Source organism: Cygnus olor, chromosome 11 (assembly GCF_009769625.2).
Source record: "Cygnus olor isolate bCygOlo1 chromosome 11, bCygOlo1.pri.v2, whole genome shotgun sequence".
Classification (NCBI taxonomy): Eukaryota; Metazoa; Chordata; class Aves; order Anseriformes; family Anatidae; genus Cygnus; species Cygnus olor.
In genome coordinates, this window is record NC_049179.1 from 20,564,724 (window position 1) to 20,586,093 (window position 21,370).

At 47.7% G+C, this 21,370-nt stretch overlaps 1 protein-coding gene across 3 annotated transcripts in view; it reads left to right on the forward strand.

Annotated features, from left to right (window-relative positions):
* PIAS1 (protein inhibitor of activated STAT 1) overlaps positions 1–21,370 on the forward strand; it is a 57,506-nt gene that overhangs the window by 6,993 nt on the left and 29,143 nt on the right. For all 3 annotated transcript variants that reach the window (XM_040569491.1, XM_040569493.1, XM_040569492.1), the window contains exon 2: positions 14,011–14,455. In XM_040569491.1, coding sequence (XP_040425425.1) covers positions 14,011–14,455 — 445 coding nt within the window. The remainder of the gene's footprint in view (positions 1–14,010; positions 14,456–21,370) is intronic.

The following is a 21,370-nucleotide window of genomic DNA, read 5'->3' on the forward strand; positions in this document are numbered from 1 at the left end:
TTCCTCCGCTCCCTTTGTACAGTAGGGTCTGAACTTAATCAGGCTCTTTGACTGAAAACAGCGCTTGCTAGCAGGCAAAATGCAACGTAGGATGGAAGTAGTGGTGAGCCTGGTTTTGCTTGGCAATTTAGCATGGGTGTAGCCTTCTTTTTTAAAAAAAAAAAAAGACACAAAAGCAGAGGTTAAATCCAATAGGGATAATATGTTTGGTTCAGGTAAAAGCTCGTAATCTGAGCTGCAGAAGTGCGCCGTAAAAAGTTGTGTGGATGAGAAAGTATGAGGAATGAATGTATCAGAAAACAGTTTCTTGAGACTCCCCTGACAAAATGATCTCACTTTTGTGCAGATGTTGTATCTCGTTTCCCTGGTGCAAAATAAGAGTCTTTGAAAGAGTCCAAGTATTTGTGTAGATTTTTTTCAGCTTATTGAAAAATCTGTTAGAGACAGCTCTGCTCAGGCTATCTATGGAGTTGTTAGTACACCTATAAATATATTGCACCAAAATGAAGAATGTAGGAACTTGAGCAGTGGAACAGAAACAAAGCTGTTCTTTTTCTTAGCTTCCATGTTGATTTAGCAGTATCTCCGCAGTGGATCTGCTGAGGCCACTTGATGGCAGGACTTCAAATTTTTTTTTATTCAAGTACCAGAGCTATTGTCGGGTTGAATTGCAAGTACTTGGGATAATATTTTTCTAAGGGGTGTACACCCAGGTTTTCATGCAGTTCTTAATTTTCACTTCTACCTCTTTGTTGCTAAAACTCGACTGGTTCAGCTGAGAAGTAGCATTTTTGAGAGCTCTTGACAATGTCACTTGGAAATGGCTAAAAATAGGCGTGGGTTATAAACAGAAGTTTAAGAATATAAGGCCGAGTGTACAGCTAGCCCCATGCTGTCTCCTTACAGCTTGCAGAAGTGAATGTCTAGGGAAGGGCGAAAGGGGGACGAGCACGAGAAATAATTCCCCTCTCCCAGGCTCAGTGCTCTGAACCTGCTGGGGGCTGTGAGCGGGGCGAGCCGTGGCAGAGCTTTCCCCAGTGCTCGTACAGGTTCCTCCCGAGCCTTTATAAGCTGCTTTTTTGTTCCCAGCATTTTGACAGGCGTTTCTGTTCTGCTGCTGGCTGCGTGAAGACCCTTCTCGTCTCGAGTCTTCTCGTTTGAGCTTCATGCTGCTCGCTGTTTGGTGGGACGACGAGGCTGAACAGCCGATCCCTGTCCACTCTCCTTGTGCTCGGTGGCTTTATAAATTGCTGTCATGTACATCCCGATGTTCTCTGTTCTCAAGGTTGAGTAGTCTTAGCTTTTGCCAGATGACTTCTGTCATCCTTCTGTGAACCTTGTCACTTCTAAACTTTTATTTATTTATTTTTTTAAGGTGAGCCCACCAAAGCCACCTGCGCTTTGCGATCTGGGTGACCCAGGGATTTGCATAGCGTATAATGATTTATGGCTTGTCCTGTTTCTTTTTCTAATAATTTCTGGCAATGATTTGTGTGCTTGACTGCTGCTGAGCTGATGTTTCCGTCTGTCTGTTTATCTTGGGTCCGGAAGCTTGCTCTAGAGTGGGAAAGGTCACTGCAGAGCCCATCATTTCACATGGAGAGCGAGGGCCGTCTGCCTCCGCGGGCATCGCTCTCCCTTTATGTGCATTGTATTGCTTTCCGTCTGAGGTCTTTCAGTGGTTCTTCAGCGTGCCTTCATCCTTACAACCACGTGGTAATGTCAGCAGCTTTGTCGACCCATTGATTGCTTCATTTTCTAGGTCGTTAACGAACGGGTTAAGCTCCATGCTCCAGCATAGCCCCTGCAGAACTCGCCGCCTGACCTCTTCCTCTCTTGTTTGGACAACTTGGACACATTGGTGATAGAAGAACTTTGAATAGCAAGCTGAGGATCTCTGGACTGTTAACGTTGTTTTTTTTAATAATGCTCTAAGAATACCTGGTTTGTATGTGCAGACTAGATTTTCCTAGTTTCCTTCAACCTGCGCTATTCTGTTGTTTTTAAACATATGTACAACTCGGAGGTGTTGCCAAGTTCTTTTAAGGGGAAGCAGAGACGTGTTGGAACTTGTTTCCCATGTTCAGTTAATTAGATAAGTTTTCTTTAAGTGTACTTCATGTTTTCCAGCATGCATTCGCATAGCTCAGTAAAGGACTTGAGCTAAATGTTAGTGGAAGCACTGTCCGCTTCATTCCTTGAGGCCTTTGTTATTGTTTTTTTCCTGATACAAGGCTGCTCTTTACTTCTGATATAGAAGCTGGGCAAGGTTGTGAAATAATACGATGCTTACAATTTCTTTACCTGGAAGTGGAAGCTATGCGCTATCGAGTGAGCGCGTCAGGAGGCAGAAGGGTGAAGACTGTACTAAAATGCTGGGCTGAAACCCAGAAGATGCTGCTTTTGCCATGAGATCCTAACTCTTATTTTCCTTACTGCCTTTGACCTGTATCTGTGAAAAGGGACAGGCAGAGTACAAGTTCATGGACACGCGAGAGTCACTCGGGTGACATTAATGAGCTACAAAAGGCTGGTATATATGCAAATTCCTGTTCAGATTGGGATTTGGACGAGTGCGGCTAATGAGGTGGGGCAGTGGTTTGGTGGCTGGAGCAGCGTCCCCCCTCCTGCCCCCTGCCTGGGGCTGGGAGGGCGAAGGGAGCTCTGCGTCTGCGGGCGGTGCCGCGGGGCCGCCCCGCGCCCTCCGCTTCCACTTGCTCAGGATTTCCGTGGAAGTTTCAGCTCGCTATCAAAGTTTTCTTAGGCAGCTCGTTCAAGTCTGGCTGTTCTCGTGGGTAAAGCCAAGTTAAATGCCGGATCGTTTCTGGAGTTTACTCGCAATGGTTTTAATGTATTTTAGATCATAGGCGTGGCTGGAACTTGGCTTATAAAAACCTTCATTCCATCATGCAGCTCATTTCCAGGCAGGGCAGGGGTTATTGTGCGAACAGATTAGTTTTGTTCGGTCTTATTTTGATCCTAAGAAAAATGCGGTGCTCGAGGGATGAAGCAGCAGGGCAGGTGTTGGTGTGCCCAGCTGATGGCGCAGGGAAATGGGGTGTCCCTCGTCCTGCTGAGCACGGATCCGTAGCACGTCCCCGTAACGTGCACCGGCATGGTTTTGGAGGGAGTGCTCCTATAGGCCCCATCTGCACTGCGTGTGCCAGGAAAATATTGCATAGGGAATGTATTCTTAGCCTTCTTTCTAACTCACTGCTGAATGTTTTGTCCTGGGATTAACCATTGCTAACTAATGGGTTCTTAAGCACTGCGTGCTCGGCTCTGGGCGTGTAGGTAACACGATGCAGTTAACACAAGTAAAAGTTTTTTCTGTTGTAGACAACCGTGGAAGGCAGGAGGACAGCACCTCGGATTCTGCGGGGTGAGGTTGGGTTGGGGGTTTGGGGTCAGCTCTGTGAGGAGTCTGGATGCCTCTTGGCAGTCTGTGGCTGTCTGGTGGTGTCACTTGAAGCTTTTCTTTATCCTCGTCTGAATGCAGAAGAAAGGCAGGAAGGTCTGCTTCCTCTCCTATTATTCCATCATCTCTCTGCGTTTTTGCATAGTGGGAAGAAACCAGTCGTCGTGGGGGCTATGAAAAAAGGAGCTTCCTGCTTTCTCTGCCTTTGTCCCCTGCCTCGTTTAGAGAGACGGCTTTCCCAGGCTCTGGTGGGCTGCTGCCCACCGCGCTGAAATCGCCGTGATTCCTGGCAGTCGTGTGGTGGGAGCGCCGGGAGCAGCCACTGCAAAAATCGTCCACGTCTCGATAACTGGACTCAGCCGGGACCCCAAACCCGGCTCGGTGGGGTCTAGGCTGAGTACTGACACAGTGAGGCTGTGGAGGCAGGAGGTGAGCTGCCGAGTTCGGCGTCTTCACCTGCCTTTGGACGAGTGACATACGGGTTTTGTAGCCAGGAACTGATTCCGCCTCTACAGTAATAAATGTATTTTGGCACTTCGAAATTGATCTGCCTCTATCTGCTGCAAATGTGAATTCTGTGTCACGTTGTTGCATGCAATAAATAATTCATTTTTTAAATGCGTCCCTACAGTTAGGACTGAATTAGCTTTTAGTGTACGTTCAACTGCTCTGTAACTAGTCAGACCTGTGATTTGTATTTCATCTTGCGCTGTGACTGACAGCGGTGCTTCGGCGTTTGGAAAACTCCCTTGTCTGGAGTTACTGGGTGGCCACACGTGGTTCAGGCACAGCTTTCCTGCTAGCACCCTGCCGATACGGTGCTTCCCTCTAGATGCCTTCCTGAGACAGGACGTAAGATGGGTGAGAGTGACTTTACTGGGTGACTCTCGGGTCTGCTCGGATGTGTAGCCCCGTGCATTCCTCCAGTAAGTGTCACTAGTCCTATTCCAGTGCTGGACCATTCCCCGGTTGATGCCCTCTCCTCCTTCGCTAGAACATGTCTGAAATCAATACCTCATCGAAGCAGAGGAGAACGTACCGATAAGCTGTGCTTTGAGAACACCGATACGCGGACTCGAGGCTTCCTCGGCTTCCAGCTGCGCTAGGCAGCCTCTGCAGAGCTGGGCAGATGATATTTCACTGCGTGGTGCACCTTACCTGAGGCTCCGAGGAACAGGAAAAGGAGAATTTCTCAATATTCTTCAAGCTTTTAATTCATCCTGATGACTTACTGCTATATGCCTACTTAAAGAGAGTGTGCGCTTTGGCTTCCTTACATACCTTCTAGGTACGACTCTGAAGACCATAATGGGAGACTTTTAAAATAAAGAAATCATGTGCAGGATGACTAGCTTTTTTTTAATTAAGAAAAAGACTATATTGATGCCGGTATGATTGCTCGATGGAATATTTGTTTTTCAGTTTATTGACACAGTGGGAACTTTTGGCTCCACTGCTTACTTCTGCCATAACAATTAAGACTAATTGTTAGTGGTAATAAATTATTATCCTCGGTGGACCAGTGTTAGAAGGGAATAGGGTACTTGGGCAGTGTATTTTGTAAGTATTTGTTGTCAGGAGATTTATTTCCTTTGGGTTCCGTTTCTCCCCTTAGAAAGGGAAATCTTTTAAAGATAAATCACCGAGTGTTTCCCATACATGATGTTTCATCCGATCTCTTATTTTCGTGTTCTTCTCCCTTCCTTCCGTCTTTGCTTCCTCCAGAGCTTCCTTTTCCCAATTTTCGTTCTTGATGGACTTACTGTTGTGGCAGTCCCTTGTATGCTCACATCTTTGCAGGTGAAAGCACCGAACGTTTTCGTGCCTTTGGTGAGAACAAGGTGATGCTGCCTTGTGGTGCACGGTGCCGAGGCTGGTGCTGCCGTGGCGCTGCCTGAGCAAGGGCTTCCAGCTGCCGCTCTCCTTAGCTCTGTGCACGGGTCCTGCCTGCGTGGTGCAGCTTGCTGCCCCCGGCCGCTGCTCTGAGATGCACTTACAAAGCCTGGGAGCGCCTTTTTCACGGTGGAGCTTTCTGAGGAGGGTTGCTTTAAAATCTGATAGAAGATACTAATTTTATCACATGCCATTTTGGCTTTTTTATTTTTTATTTTAATGAGAACCGTGAACGGATTATTCCAGTTTTTTTTAATTTTCCTTCTCTGGGGGCACAATTGGTTACTTTCAAGGGAAAGGAGAATCAATTATGTACTGGCTTCAGTCTGCTGTTCAGTATTTTGCGAATCGTTATCCAAATTTAATGTGGTTGCTAATGAAAACTTTTTTCAGATGTCAGTATGAAAGTCAGTCATGATGCAGCCTGTATCTTGCATTATGTCCTAGGAAAATGGGGCAAATGAGGGAGGAAAACCCCCAAACAATAAAACGGTAGCTCACAGAAGTCTATTCTAGGCATCTCTCTGTATAATTTCATACCCTGAAGTGCCATCTCATACAGAGCTAACTCAGTAGCGAAACTTGCATTATTTACAGTGGACAACTAACTCTTCAGCGCTTGCTGATAACTTACGGCACGTGCAGAATAGAGCTCTGTGCAGTTTTGTAATGTACAGAAATAGCTTTTTTTTAAAAAAACCTGCACCAATCATGGCAATAATCTGTTTTAATCAAGTGATGCCGAAGTTAGCTGGCACGCGTGAAGGAATAATGCCTGTCGATGCAGCACAGGCTTAAATAGCTGCTGCAAGCAAATAGCAAAACCGAATGCAAGAAAGGAAGCCTTGAAGCTGTTGCGTGGCCTGCTGCGAGGGGGTTCTGTGAGCTGCTCGAGGAAGCCGCCTCTTTATCCTTGCCTCAGTGCGAGTGCATTCATTGCATTCCAGGTACATTCTTCTCCAGCTCTCCTTCAGAATCGACTTCCAAAAGCTACATGTGCTTCAGGCAGATATTTTAGATATTTAGAAACTAACCAGAGCTTAGTTAGAGCTCTAGTGTTCTGCTGACACACAATAGCTGAACAGACCCTCGCTTAGTAACTCCAATCTGTAAATCCCCGATCCGTCAGATTGTTTATGTACCCAGTGTTTGTTTTAATTGCATATTTAAAAGAAAAAAAGTATATATTTTTTAACTTAAATCACTGGGTTTAGGAATAAATGTGTGTTGATGTCCCATATGGCTTCCAGAAGCTGAAACTTCTTGGCCCTAATTGTGTGTGGGTTTGGGTTTTTTTGGTGGTGGTTTTTTTTTTTGGTTAAGCGAAGAGATAATCTTTTGGACTGTTGTTGAATGCTGCGGAAGTTATATTTTGATTTTATTTTTTTTCTACCAGTGTAGGCTTTTTGCGTTACCGCTTGGGTTATAATGGGGCACTCTGTGTTCAGGCAGATCTTTGGACAGCTGTGTTTGCGGCTGGCTTGGGCTCCGCTGAAGTTTATTGCGTTGGAATTAGCTCTTCTGTCAGCCGGTTGAAAGGCTTAGTTAAGGATAAGAACACGGTTAATCAAAAGTAAATTTGTCTGGCAATGACCCTCTCCCAAATAGCTGCAAATAATTGTCTTCATAATTAGCCTTAGGTGTAAGCTGTTTGTCTTGAGAGGCGTGTTGTTTTGTATCCAGAGATTGTCTAAACTAGGATTTCTGCAATTACTTGTCGTGAAAATGATGCTAGCGCATAGCTCTGTAAAAATAATTCCCATCTGCAGGGATAAATACACGAGGGACAATTAAGTCTGAGCGCGGCTGAAAAAAACCTTTGAGTCTCCAAGACCTGGAATGAAGATTACTACTGTCAGCAATCTTATTTAATAGCAAAAGTACTAATATAGCTCACCTAGTGGATAAAATCCCTTGAGAACGATAAAACTTTTGTTACGGATTAAGGTAAAAATGTGCCTTGCTTTAAATCAAACGCGGCTGAAACGTGATGGAAGTGTTGGGCAGGCTTCCTGCAGCACATCCAGCGTGCCGGGGCGCTGCTGTGCGGGACGCGGCGGGGTTGGCACGTACCATGTTAAAACAACAGCCAAAAGAGCTCGGGGTTTGAGCGTTCGGGCACCGAAGTGGCGTTTTGGGCACGCCGTCTGTTCTGCTGTTCTCTTGCAGGAGCATTGGGAAACGGGATGGAGGGGAGATCTGGGGGCAGCCCCCTGCACCAGGGTGTGTGTCAAGGCTTTTACAGGGTATGTCACGTTTATGATAGCGTAACAAATACTCTACCACCTCAAAACAAAACAAAACAAAAACCACCCCACCACCTCCAACCACCCCACCACCTAAAAATGAAAACCGTACAATGGGTGAGGGAGACAAAAAATAAAAATAAATAAATAAATAAATAAAAAGACCAGCCATAAGACAACTTCTAACACGTGGTGATTATATTAAAAATCCTCAGCTTTGCCTGCTTGTTGTTACCAGCAGCCAGTTCGGTGAGGCCAGATCTTAGTGTCTTCCCTTCTGCTCTCCCAGTGAGTTCTGCCGTTGGGCACTGTGGGGTTTCCTGTCTCCGGTAAGCGATGGACATCAAGGACTTGGTAACGCTGCTGCTGCAGGGTGAGACGGAGGCCTCGGGGGGCTGCAAGGAGAGCTCCGACTTATTGGTGAGCACGTACGGAGCGGCACTGCTGGCACCGGGCTGGCTGAATCTGCGGGTAGTCAAGTTTGAGAGCGCTGAGCAGTCGTGGTGCACTCGGTTAGTGGGCACGTGAGCCAAATCCAGGGGGACAGTGGCGGATGCAGGACCTCCTGTCTAGAAGCCCTTTGGGAACGAAGCACTGCAGGGAGTTTTTGGGTGACCTGCTCGCTGCAAGAGAGGGGTTCCTGGTGTTAAAAGTCGCTTGAAGCGGAGGGAGGCTGGTTCTAGGGTCCTAATGTTTGTACTAGAAGATATGCAGCCGTGTCAGTAGCGAGGGAGCACGTCGTCAGCACGCTCGGGTAAGTAACACCCAGCAGCTTAAGCTTTGCATTGCGCTCACTTTGCTAGCATGGGAGGAAATATGTGAGCTGGGGAAAGTCATGAATACAGCATCTGACCTTAGGAGGCCCACAAAAGGAGAGAGAACCAGCCTGGACTGACTGTTAGTGGCATTTGCAGTGTACGGTCGTCATATTGATGCGCTCCGAGTGGATTAAAATGAGTTTGTATCGCCAACTAGGTGAACGTGTAGGTTTGGTCATGCAGTTGTGAAGTGTCCTTTATGAGCACAGATATACTGGGTAAACGTTGGGTGCTTCTTAACCAAAGAAACCCTATCTCCCTGGGCATGTAATAAAAGGCAAATAAAACTCGTACCTGCCGTTGGTTTGCACCTATTCTTCTAGTGCTGCCCTGCTTGCCAAGCCGTGGTACGTACCGCGGCGGCGGACAGCTGAGTTTTTCATTATGAAAACCAATAGCCTCCTTAAAGGCTGCAGCGCGTTGCATATTTATGGCTGTTCCTCTGTGCTTTTGCCTCCCTTCCCTCCTGAATTACGGTGGCTTCAACCTTTTAGTGTTTTGGTTGCGGTAGACAAATGCAGGGAGTTACAACCTGTCACAGAGGCGCTTGAGCTTCCACGAATTGGTGGTTTCACTCCCTCTTGCAGCTTTTCTGTAGACTGATTTCTCTTTTTTTATAGTTCAGCCTTGATAGTTTCCATGTGGAAGTCTTGCAGATAGAAACGAGGGGATGTGCCTTCATAAAAGACGGGAATATTTTTCCCTTCGTGATCTTTCATTTTCACAAATGTGAAGTGTCTAGGAGCCCAGGAGTTTAGTCTGTGTCGAGAGCTGATGTAGCTCATGTGCAGCTTTCTTCCCCAGAAGATTTATGTCACGGGTTAAAGAGCCTGTTCATGGCGTGCAGGAACTCTCCTGTATTTTTACAGCTGGATGTTGGAAACACGCTGAGATTAATTCAAGACCATTTCCATAGTAATCTAATGCTTCCTAGTCGCTTTTGTTAGGGGGAAAAAAAGAACAATGCCGATTCTTTCTTCTTTTTTCTATCTTCTGGCTAGTGCGAGGTGTGTTCTCTTTTTCTCCCTCCTTCAGCATTCGTGTTAGTGGTTAGGGAGCCGTGGAGGACCTGTTGCATAGCTCTAGGCACACGGTGCGGTGTGGTACCCAGCCAAATGGTTCTGGTTGTCCTGGCAGATACTTTGAATGTGTTTTGGAGCTTGTTCGCAGCTTCTAGTTATCACAAGCATCCGGAAATAACTGAAGTCCTCCAGATAGGTCCTGGGGCTGATTTCTGGCGGTCGAGAAATAACCCTTTCCAGAAAGCTTTCGGCTGACGGATGGGGCTCTGAACGCCGCTGGTTGGGTCTGCTGCTCTGAAGGGGGTATCTCGTGTGCTGGGGTTTGTGACCAGTTGTCAGTGTTGGCTACCCGAGACCTAAAAGCCAGGCAGCTTTAAAGGTATCTGAGCTCCCAGGTAAATCCTTCCCCCAAAAAACAGGAGGGGGGGAAGAGGCGAAGGCTTGCCATCTGTGGTGCTGGGAAGGGCTGGGCTGCGCTAGCCAGGGGGCTGCCGGCCTGGCATCGTGCCTCGATGGGTGGGCTGGCTCGTGGGGAAAGCCCTTCTGCAAAGATTGCTCTGCTCTCCTCTGTTTGGAGAGAAATCACGGCAAATTCGCAGTAAGTGAGACGTAATGTCAGTGGCTCCGGTGCTTTTCTACACGTTTGTTCTCCAGAAGTTAAGGTTCCTAGGAAAGCGGTCTTTCTGCCTAAATAGCACTTACAAAACCAAGTGGTTCAGTGCCCGGTGCTCTTTGTGTCATAGCGCTGTTGTGGATGTCTCGGGGAAGAAACACCGACTTGTTCCTTTTTACCCCAGGTGTGTCTAGATTTTTTGTTTGGGGGACTTAAACAGTTTTCACAGCTGATATTTTGGTATAGCCGTTAAAGGAGTAGCAACTCGTGAAGGAGCTGGAGGCAGAACGCCCTTCCCTATCGCCAGCCCCGGGGGAGAAGTGGGTGGCTGACGAAGGATGACGCCCGTGGGTTGCTTTTGCATCCTTAAGCTGTTTTCTTTCAGCCCTGGCCGGTTACCTGAAGCAGGCGTGGAGAAGGATGCATCCTCGGTTCCGGATGAGGTGGTTGAGCTCGGTTTCCTCAGCGCGCAGGAACGGGGCCGTACCCGCTCGTGCAGCAGGAACTGGATCGAATGGTTGGGCTGCTGCCACCTGGCAGGGAGAGCCGCGGCCCCGATTCGGGACCGGGGTGGGGGGAATAAAGCGGCCTCTGGATGCTTCTGTGGCCCTCCTCCGTGATACATAAAATGTGGCGGCCTGTCTCGGGACAGCGAAGGGCTCTGCTGGCTTCGGGAGGGATGGACGGCGGTCGGGAGCCCTGGGCGAGGGGCTGTGGGTTGTGGGGGGGGGTGTATGCAACCAGCCAGGCAGCCCAGTGACTAACGCAACGTCTGTGGGGGAGCGCGTGGCTGTGTTGTGCCGTCGAGCAGGAAATGTCAGCTGGGTGTTTACAGATCAGGGTTACCTTCTAAACTCTCTGAAGGTCTTTACAGTGAGTCAAAAAAGTGCTCTGCTAGACGGCGCTAAGTCGAGGGTCTGAGCAGCTGGTTTCGACTCTTCTACTCCTCGAAAATTTTTCCTATTTTGCTCACCCTCTCCTCAAATTTTGGATGCCGGGTATCGAAATGCACGATACCATCAGCACACCCCGTTTGTTTGATACCGGGGTTTGGCTGCGGAGCTGCCTCGCAGTCGCAGTGCTGCTTCTCGCTGGAGTTACGCAAGCGGCTTAACCTTTTCTTGGCCAAATGGCATCAATTTCTCCTGCACCGGTGCGATGTCTGGCGGAACGTGGAAGTACTCGAGGACATGACACCTCGTTACCTGTAACTGCAGTTTGCAAACTACCTTTCAGTCTCCGATACCTGTGTTTAACTTGAACCGACATTGATATATTTTTTTTTTTGCCTGTTGCTTCCTTTAGCATTAGGAAAGAGAAAACAAGCATCTTGATTGCGTTGATAAACAGCCGGCGGCAGGGCCGGTTCCCTGCTGCAAACCGTCGTGGTTATCCCAGCAGCGGGAGGCCGGGTCTCCGGGGTGGCTTTTGCAGCTTGCTGCAGCTGCACTGCCCCAAGTGAGCCGTGGCTGCCCCAGCCGGCGGGAGGACCGACAGGGCTTCCCGAAGCAAAACGCCTCGCGGCTTTGCCGACGTAGTTCAGCCAGCAAAGGGCTTGAATCGCCGCGAGGTGCGGCAGAAAGAAGTGTATGGACTGGCGCTGCCTGCGGGGGGCTGCTGCCCTGGCAGGGAGGTTGGCAAGGAAACGGAAAACCGGAGCGAAACCACAAACCTCTGTTGCTGTTTGTGATGGGCTGTTTCTAATTGACCCATCTGTTAGTGCCCCTAACGTTGCAAGCAAAACTTTTCGTGTCCTTCTCTGTAAGGACTGTTTCAGGGTGGGGAAAATCGGAGGAATTTTGTTTGCTTTGGTTCGAGAGCCTGGCTGCGCGATGGGCCCTGCTGTCGGTGTACTTCTTATTGCCTGTAACTTCCAAAATGGAGAACTTCCAGAGCGTAGCAGGAGTTTCTCATTTAGCTCAATTATTTCTTATTCCTCAGCACTTTTGCAAACGGGGCCTGTAAGTTTATAGCAAAACAAGCCCACGGTGCAGCTCTGGGAGCCGGCTGCCGAGGAAGGGGTGTTTGATGGTGACGGTCACAGGCGGAGCCCTTCACTGCAACTCCTTGTTCTGCTGAAGAAATATTTGTTAAGCATCGTAGTGTTCTCTGTGTTTCAGAGCTGTTTGTTTCACTTTCCTTTCGGCTGTCAACACTTCAGCCCGTAACAGAGGTGTCTTGAAAGAGTAAGGCGTTGCGGTTCTTACGGAGTGCCTCGTCTGTTCCTGTTCGTAGCTCCGTGACAGGCCCGTAGTTGGAAGTGCGAAGTAGGTTTTCGGGGCTTGGGGAAGGGATGTCAGCAGCCTCCTGTGGGCAGGGGATGTCAGCAGGCTCCTGTTAGAGCTGAAGTCTTCGTGCCGGTCTGCAGCGAGGCTTCTCCCGGACTCGCAGCAGGGTTGTTCGGTGCGGTTCTGTCGGTGCGGTTCGTCAGAGCACAAGGGTTGTGGCAAAGTTAGGTAAATCTCTCTGGGTGCACACCTCAGTAAGTACATGAATCATCTAATCTAGGGCCATTAAATAACGTGACCTATTTCAGTATAGGGAAAGAGCTCCTTTGGACACCCTTTTAGTGAAGAGCTGGAGGTTTCAGGAGCTGATAGGCGTTTCAGGCCATTCCCGCTAAAGCGGGGATTGCGTGCTCCTTAATAGGGGCACTTCAGCTGTAAGAATTGATGGGAGAAGACCTCGAGCAATACGCGTCTGAGTATTTAACACAGTGAAGAACTGGAGAGGATGAGACCATTTGTACTCTGAAGGCTGTTTGCAAACGCACGGGCTGAGGTTGGTTATTCAGCAGCGGGTGTATTGCAGGACCCCGATATGCCGAATTAACTGCTGTAGCACACACAGCATACTGCGAGTACTGTTTAGAATTTGATCTTTTGGAATCGATGACAAAGTATTCAGGGTATTTAATGGCTTCACGCGGAAGGTCCAGATAGCCACTTGCGGCAACGGGTTGTAGGCGTTTTACTCCCATGGGATTTTTTGCGAGTCCAAAATTCCACAGGAATACCATTTCAGCCCGTGTCGTGGGCCTTGTTATGGTGAGTAAGCCACTACCAGGCGCTGAAACTGGCTTTAAAATAGAAACCAGGCTGGTAAGCTGACTTTCTGGCTCCCGCTTGACCGGCGGGGAAGTACTTAGTGCGCGCAGGCGATTGCTGGTTTCGCTGCTTTGCATAGTGCTTTTCTCAGTTCCTCAAGAAGTGAAGCAGTTTACAAGTCCTTCCGGTTTGATTCATTAGCCCATACTGGGAGACAGTAAAAGACTGCAAATGAAGATGCTAATTACCAGAGGGCAGAGCCAAGCTCCCCTATCCAAAACAGAACATGCGGCTCTGATGGGAGAAGAGGAGTTAGCGACTCGAAACTGAAGAAGTTCCCTGTAACTCAGTAATGGTCATATGGGGTTACACATGACTCAAGTTATAATTTCTTTTTTTCTTTAGCATCAATCATTTCTCTCCTTTCCTTTGAACCTGTGTGGAATAGTTAAGCTGCATGGCAAAAAGTGAGAGAGGGACTTGAAAGCGAAGTAGGGTCCTGGAGTTAAGGCCTGGCGCTGCTTCTAAGTGCAAGTGCTGGAAACTTGGATCTTGTCAATCTGTGATTTTTTTTCTTGACTTTCAACTGGATGAATAAAATTGTTATGTTACAGATGTTAGCAGAAAACTGATTAGAAAATAGTTCTGCTTACAAGTTTCATTTTTTTGTACTGGCAAGTTGTCCCTGTCTCAGTTTTTCACCAGCATTGCTGTCCTGAATTGCTTATGGCAAATGGAAATCCCTTTAAAATTGCTCGTTAAAGACTTTGGAAGTAGATGCACCTCTCTGTGAGCAAGTCCTGGTTTCACTGCATGTCAGATAATTAGTGGGGGAAGAGCAGTGGTGGTGTGCCTTGAAAAACGTTACGCTTAACAGGCGTAAGCCGCAGTCTGATGTTAGTGTTGAAGATGATGTAACTCGAATACTAATTTTTTGTTTTGTTTCTTTTAAGCAAATGGTTATGAGCCTTAGAGTTTCTGAACTGCAAGTACTTCTGGGCTACGCGGGGAGGAACAAGCACGGACGAAAACACGAACTTCTCACAAAAGCACTGCATTTGTTAAAGGCTGGCTGCAGTCCCGCTGTACAAATGAAAATCAAAGAACTCTATAGGCGAAGGTTCCCTCAGAAAATCATGACGCCTGCAGACTTATCCATCCCCAGCGTACACTCGAGCTCCATGCCAGCAGCTTTGTCTCCGTCTACCATTCCACAGCTCAGTTACGATGGCCACCCCGCCACGTCACCATTGCTTCCCGTTTCGCTCCTGGGACCTAAACACGAACTGGAACTCCCCCACCTCACATCTGCGCTCCACCCTGTCCATCCCGACATAAAACTCCAGAAGTTACCTTTTTACGATTTGTTGGATGAGCTGATAAAGCCTACCAGCCTAGGTAAGGATGCAAATAATATCTGAAGGCTTTTTAAACTGGTAATGGATGAATTAATCCGCTCATACAGTAACTGGTTAAATATTGCATCACGTCGGTGTTTAGAGAATTGCTATTTTTGGTAACTTTTGGAACAGCTTGCTCTACATGGAGAGGCATCTTACGTAACGCTCATTAGTTGCTTTAGCTGAGCCACTAAATGTGGTTCAAAGTTCTGTTATATTTAAGGGGTGAGTTTGAGAGGAAACAACTGAGCCTTAGAAAAAAGGAACTTAAAACAAAAAAACACCTCGCATCTGTCTGCTTTGGGTAGTTTTTAAAAAACATGGAGCTTAATTATAAAAAAAACAAACCTCGAGTCCATCAGGCCCACAAAAATCTTCTCATCTGTGCTGGGAAAGAATGCCAAGCTAGATATTTGCTGTGGTTCCTTAGGGCCTGGACATCCGAGTTCAGGATGACTTATGGTTCTTTCGCTGTTGTAGCGACTCTTTAAATGTTTTTTTGGATTAAGGTATAAATCACTCGTGTAGCTGCTGAGAATCATCTGATGCTTACAGAGCGTTATATAACAATGGGTGATTTTTCTGGTGTCGACTCCGTGTAGCACTTAAGAGCCTGGCTAACTTTTAATACCCGTAAATGCTGCTTAAATACAACAGTCCTGTCGATTCCCGGAGGGGCTGCTTGGACGTTGGAGCCTTCTGCTGTCTTGAAGCCCTGCAAAAAAATCTCTGAGAATAGCTAGTAGGAGGAAGAGATTGGAGAGAGAGAAATGGGAAGGTGGTGGGTGGCTGAAAAGATTGTCGTTTGCAGAAGGGACCCCTCGTAAGGCAAAATGAGCAGGTAATTCACGCTAACAATTACACCAGTAGTCTGAACTGCTGCAGGGCTGAGGGAGGCCCGATAGTGAGCGGTGCTGGTTGTCTGCAGACTTCTGAAGCATGTTGCGCTGTTGTCGCATGTGTTTTAACTGTTGCATCTGAGACACTGTGAGGAAAAAATAGATTGCTTTTGATAGTCACACATTCCGGTCCAGGTATTCTTTCCGGAGGTATGCTGTATCTATTTAGCTTTAGCCTAAAACCTGATTGATGGATAAGCATTCCAGGCAGTGCTGGTGGTACGGGATAATTAGGTACTTGGAATGCATTTCATCGCTTTTACATTATAAATACTTAAAAATAATGCTGTAATTTCAACAAGACATTCCAATACAGGAATTATGGCATGCATTTATTCCTAGATGCGGTAAGAACGCTTGGCTGTCAGCACCGTGCCTGCCAAACCAGCCCCGAATTAAGAGATCATAATTCACGCTCTGTCATTGCTTAGTGCTTGAGGAGTTCAGATACAATAGGAGATTTTTTTTTTTCCACTTTGTGGACTCTGAGTGCTAGGGTAAGAAAATGGAAGCGGATGAAACTCCAACCAAGCACCTTTTAAGTAATCTGTTTTTTTTTCAGTCAATGTTTGGGGTTTTTGTTTTGCACGTGCATTCTTTGTGTTTCTGTTTGTCTGAAGCAGTTCTGTTAAAAAGCTGATTTACCCTGTGCTTTTTGGGGAAGAAAGCTTCAGTGTCCATGCATGTGAGAAACATTTGTTTGTTTCCTTTTGTAATGGAAAGTAACATGGCTACAGATCGTAAAATTGCTAACTGTAAATGTCACGAGGGTACTTTAAAGTAATTAATGTATATGTTAATGACAAAAACTATTGGATTAATAACCAGCGATGTGCATTTTTAAGCATTTTCAGAGTACCCCAGAATGGCTGAGGTTGGAGGCACCTCTGGCTCCGTCTGGTCCTCTCCAGGTGGTCCAAGCAGGGCCACCTGTAGGGGTTGCCCAGGGCAGAACAACTTGGAGCAGTGCGCTGTGCAGCTCAGAGGCTTTAGATGGGAGTGCAGAGCAGACTTGGATTTCTAACTACAGAAAATAAGTTTAAAAAAACCCCACCTGTGATTAAGTTACTCCATTTCTACACTTACTGGTATTCCAGTTAAAAAAGTCCTAAATGATTTTTTGAATGTTTGCCCCAAACGGTTCGAGCTTCCTCACTGCTGCAAGCGGCGCGAGTTTCCTCAAATACCAAATTTCGAGGTTCTCCGGCTCTGTTTCCGAATGGCAGATGCATGCTGCACACTCAGAACTTCTCCTTGGCACCTGGCCAGCGTTGCAGGCTCTCCTGCTTGCTTTTCCCCGGCAGATTCATCGTGAGGTGGCACAAGAAACTTTGATTTTACTTCGTTTCCCTGCGCCGCAGGAACAAACTTAGGAGCTGACGAGGGATTTTGGATGATTGTCTCCCTGCTGAAATGGAACCTGCTGGGATAGCAGAAATGCGTGAGAGAGAATGAGGAAAACCCCACTGGTCTGGCAGTATTTGGATTCTTCTGAAATAATGGTTGTTGCATAGAAATTGGGTGAAGCACATCTTCGGATGTGATTCTCCCCTGGTCTTCCCCTATTCGAGGTGGGGCTGTTTGAAGATTGCCTGTGGTAGCCTTCTGTCTCCTCCAGAAGTAATTGTTAATTTGACAAACAATAATTTGACAAAGCCGTGAGGAAGGGAGTTGCACATCAGGGCACTCGAGCATGCATTCTGTACCCAAATACTGTACGCAGGTAGGCAGTACACAAGCTAATGTGAATAACAGATAAGGAAATTAAGTCTGCTAACCATTATTTTCGATGCTAAGAACAAAAGGAGGAAATGGATGTTACCTTCTTACACTGGCTTCCTCAAAATGTAGCTCTGAAGCGCGATAAGATCCCCACGCTGGCAGCTAGCTGGGCAGGACTCACAGCGAGGAGGAAGCGCGGTGCTTTATCACCCGTGCCCTGCTCACCAGCAGCTGCTGAGGAGCCTTTCTGCAGCGCGTCTGCCTGAAACATGTGCAATAAGCGAAGGGTAGAAGGCCCCTGGCTAACTTTTTAATTTTTGTTACTCTCTCTGGCTCCAGCAGCCCATAAAAGTGGAAGCAGCGAGTGGGATGCTTGCAGAGCTGCCTAGCTAGTTGAGCTTGTAAACTCGGCCTCTGCTACTTCAACCTGCTCGTCTTTGAAGAGCTGGAAATAGCAACTGGGTCCTGCTGACGGTGGGACTCCTCTCCTGCTGCTGCCCTGCTCGGTTAGCACAGTCTCTTGCTTTGCCTTCCGAGCGTTTCAAGTACAAAACCCCTGCGTGGCTCTCTCGGAGCCGTGCGGCTAATGCCGGCAGTCACGGTTGTGCCGGCTGGGCTCGAGGGGTGACGGCGTTCTCCTTGCTCCCAAGAAGACTGTCAGGGGCCTTGCTTAGCTCGGAGGAGGAGCAGTCCCCCCAAATGCAGCGGAGCAGTGGAGTTTGATCCATATTTGATTAGTCATCCTCATTGCAAAATTGAGGAAGCACCCGTGTTTGGTATTTTTGTGTACGAGGCAATTAAGGATGCTCTGTTTTGAAAATGTATGGTGGTGGGTGAATCTGTACAGTGAGCTCGTGCAGCGCTAAGGAGAGCCTGGGCGCACTGCTCTGTGGTGAACGATTCCGTGTCATTAACTTTTTTTGGAGGAAAAGAGATCCCGTTTGGCCTTGGTGAACGTATGAAAACTGCTTCTCTCCTTTGTTTCCTCTGTAGGAACGCCTTTAACTAGGAGAAGTTTGGTTGTTACTTCCTCAAGCGAAGCTGCAGCTTTCACTTATTTTTTCCTTATTTTCAGCCATCAGTGAGTGTAGAGACACTGCTAATTGGTTGTTTTTTAAGCACGGGGCCAATTTTCTAAAAGAAACTTCTATCACAGATAATATCTCGTGTGCGGTGAAATGTGTTTACTATGAGATGAGTAATGAGTACCCAAATTCTGCCAGATGATTATGGAAGGGACATTAGATCGTTAAACAACATCTTAAAAATACTTCTCGTTATAGCATATGTCATTCCTAATTGCTTTAGCTAGGTAGTTGTTCCAAAAAGCGCCGTAACTAGGTTACAGGGCTTTGTTTACCTGTTTGTAATGGGAGATTAACCTTTCCTTTGCAATTTCAGGGATTAAAGAGGTTATGGGCTATGCCGGGTACGTACACGCTCTTATAAAGCTGTCTGAACGGCGTAGGGATGGTCAGCCTGTCATTTGTTTGCTGTGCTTCCGTGCTGAGTGATGCGGAACGCGACAGTGGGCCTTAAATCTGGGCCCTAAGTCGGAGCCATGGGAATTGGGCTTTTTGCCTACGTGTCTCAGCCTCCTGGAAGAAAGGGACAAAAATGGGCCTTTCTGGGGAGTCCGAGCATCGCTTCCACAAACCCGTGTCCTGTCTGCCAGGCTCCCGATGCTGCCTCCGTCAGGTGAGAGGAGCTTCACTGCCTCTACTGAGGCTTCTCTTGCTTTGCCTAGGTCCTGGTTTAACTTCTTCATCCGTGGGCTCTCAGTTTACTGGAGAAACCCTGTAAATTTCCCTCCTGGTGCCCGGCCTGAAGAGGGTAAAGTTATGTGCTTATGAACGTATCCTTACGGCGTGCCTGCTTCTGTCTTGCATTTACCTCGGAATTTTCTTTCTGCGCGTGATTGATCACGGTTGCTGGGACATGATGCGGTCCTGAAGGCAGATCTTGAAACCGAACTGACCAAAAATCATTAGGGTGTCTGTAGATCTAGTTACAGCCGATAAACAATTAAATCAGTTAGAAATCTAGGCTGGAAAGGATAAAAGTTTTGTTTGGCAAGTGTTTCACCCTTTCGCGTATCAGCGAGCTGATCTGTTGCTGTGTCTAATCGGTATCATGGTTTATATGAAAGTCACGCTTTTACTGTCTTCTGTGTTTGTTATTTTTTTAAACGTGCTTTGTGGGAGGAAGTTCAACAAAATACTCCATTCTCAGCTCGGGCCTGAGCCGTCTGACTTCCGGCTCTACAGCGTTAAATTGTGCAAGAGTGAGCTGAAATCTTAGCTCCTGCTTTGTGCTGTAGCAGAACTAGAACTACAGCGCGCTGGGTTTTCTCTTTTTGGCTTCAGCTTTTATTTGCACGCGGTATGCTTCAGGTTCACATATAGAGAATCTTTCCATAGACTGCAGCCTGTTTCTCCGGAGTCTGAGGTAGTTTTACCCAGCTGTGTAGCTCTTGTGCTACAAGAACAGGAGAATTATTTCTTCCTGTTCACCTCACCAGATTTCTGTCTCCTTACGCTTGGAGCTGAGACCGCCCGGGTTCCAGGATCACGCAGGATATGGATGCTTTCAGACACCGCAGCTCTGATGTGAATGGATCTAGGAAGCTACTTTGCTTCCCAAGATCAGATTAGGGTATCTTTTTGATAATTAAAGCTTTTAGTGGAAGGAATTATGGCAGACCACACGGTTGACTCAAAGCATGCGAGTAATCCATGGATCCATGGTGGATAAGCTCGGAGTGGTATCCCATCCGAGTGTGCTGAGGCCTGGGAGTGTTGCTCACACAGCATGAGGGAGGAAGCTGTGCTATTGCAGGATGTATTTTTAAGACTTCCACTTGCAGCTGAGACACTGGTATCGCTTCACAGATGCTAGAAACGCTGCTGGGACTTTGAGTCTTCAACTTGGACTCTTCCAGATACTTTAACCTCCCGTTAGGGTGGCTTTTAGGAAAAGGTGTTGTGGATTGTGCTGCTCGTAGTAGAGAGCTCAGCAGGGGCTCTGTTATCTAACCATAAACTTTGTATTTATTGTTTTGCCTTCCTATTAGGATTATAAAACTCGTTGCTAGCTTGTTAAAAAGCATGCTAGAATCAGGGTGGGCCTTGCGGTGTGACGTGGCAGTGCCAGCTTTGTAGCACTGCTCCCTTGGAGTCCTTACCCGCTGCCCACGCTCATAGGGACAGAAGCTAAGACTATCCAGCCCGAATGGCAGCAGGGGAGTTGTGGGACATTCGCTGAGGTGTCTGGATAAATCGAGTGGCTTGAGCAGGGTCTGGAGGCTCCGGTGGGCTCCTTCCCTCCAGCAGCGTGACGGAGGAGGTCTGCAGCGGGGAGCTGTGGGCCCCACAAGGGCAGCGGTGCTGGGTCGGTGGCCGCTTGCTGCGTGGGGTGGGATGGCAGGGGCAGAGCCCTGGCACTGACAGTCGGCATGGAGCTGGCCCTGTAGGTCGCCAGAAATCCGTGTTGCTCAGAAACGCTGCAATACGGGACCGACTAAAGAAAACAAAACAGAAACCCCATAAATATCTGTCCAATTGCATGGAGCTTCCAGCTGATCTATTCTTTTTATACAGCGTATCATGAAAAGTTATAAAATGCATAATACTTATGAATTAATTGTAGCCCTTGGAGTATTTCCAGGCTATTTTTGTATATGTATATTTAGGCACTGTTTCAAATAAGCTCTCTTTACTCCCTGCCTTTCCCACCCCCGCTCTAGCTATGCCTATTGCTTCTGAGTATTAACTGTTAAAAGCGGTGACTTAAGTCAAGTAGAATCTGGGAACCGTCTTAAGAGATGAGTGCAGCAGACTGACCGGAACCCAAGGTCATTTTTTGTCAGGTTTAAGCCCCAGAATGCGATGCTGTCACTTGACAGCAATGCCGTGTATTTGCGAGGGCAGTCTGTAAGCCGTGTAAGTGGGCTGGGAGCTGGTTGCTGCTGTCGAGGGCAGAAGGGGTTTATCTGTCCTTAAAACTCTTCCCTCTGAGGGGTCTTGAAGCGCCTTGAGGCGTTAAGGTTGTGTGGTGTGTGCTGGGGTAAGTGGTTGGGGTGAAGCAAAGCGGCCGAGCGGTGACAGCAAGCGGGGGGCGTCACAGGAGCGGCGGTAGGGGATGTGTGGGATGTCAGGGCCTTGGCTGGGCTTGGTGGGGGTCCTGGCATCTGTGGATTGGGCAGGGTGAGAGCCCCACACAGCCCCGTGGCCGCCCTGCTCTGCCCTGCCTGGCACCAGCTCCTGCTTCAAGCAGGGCTGACGCAGCTCTGG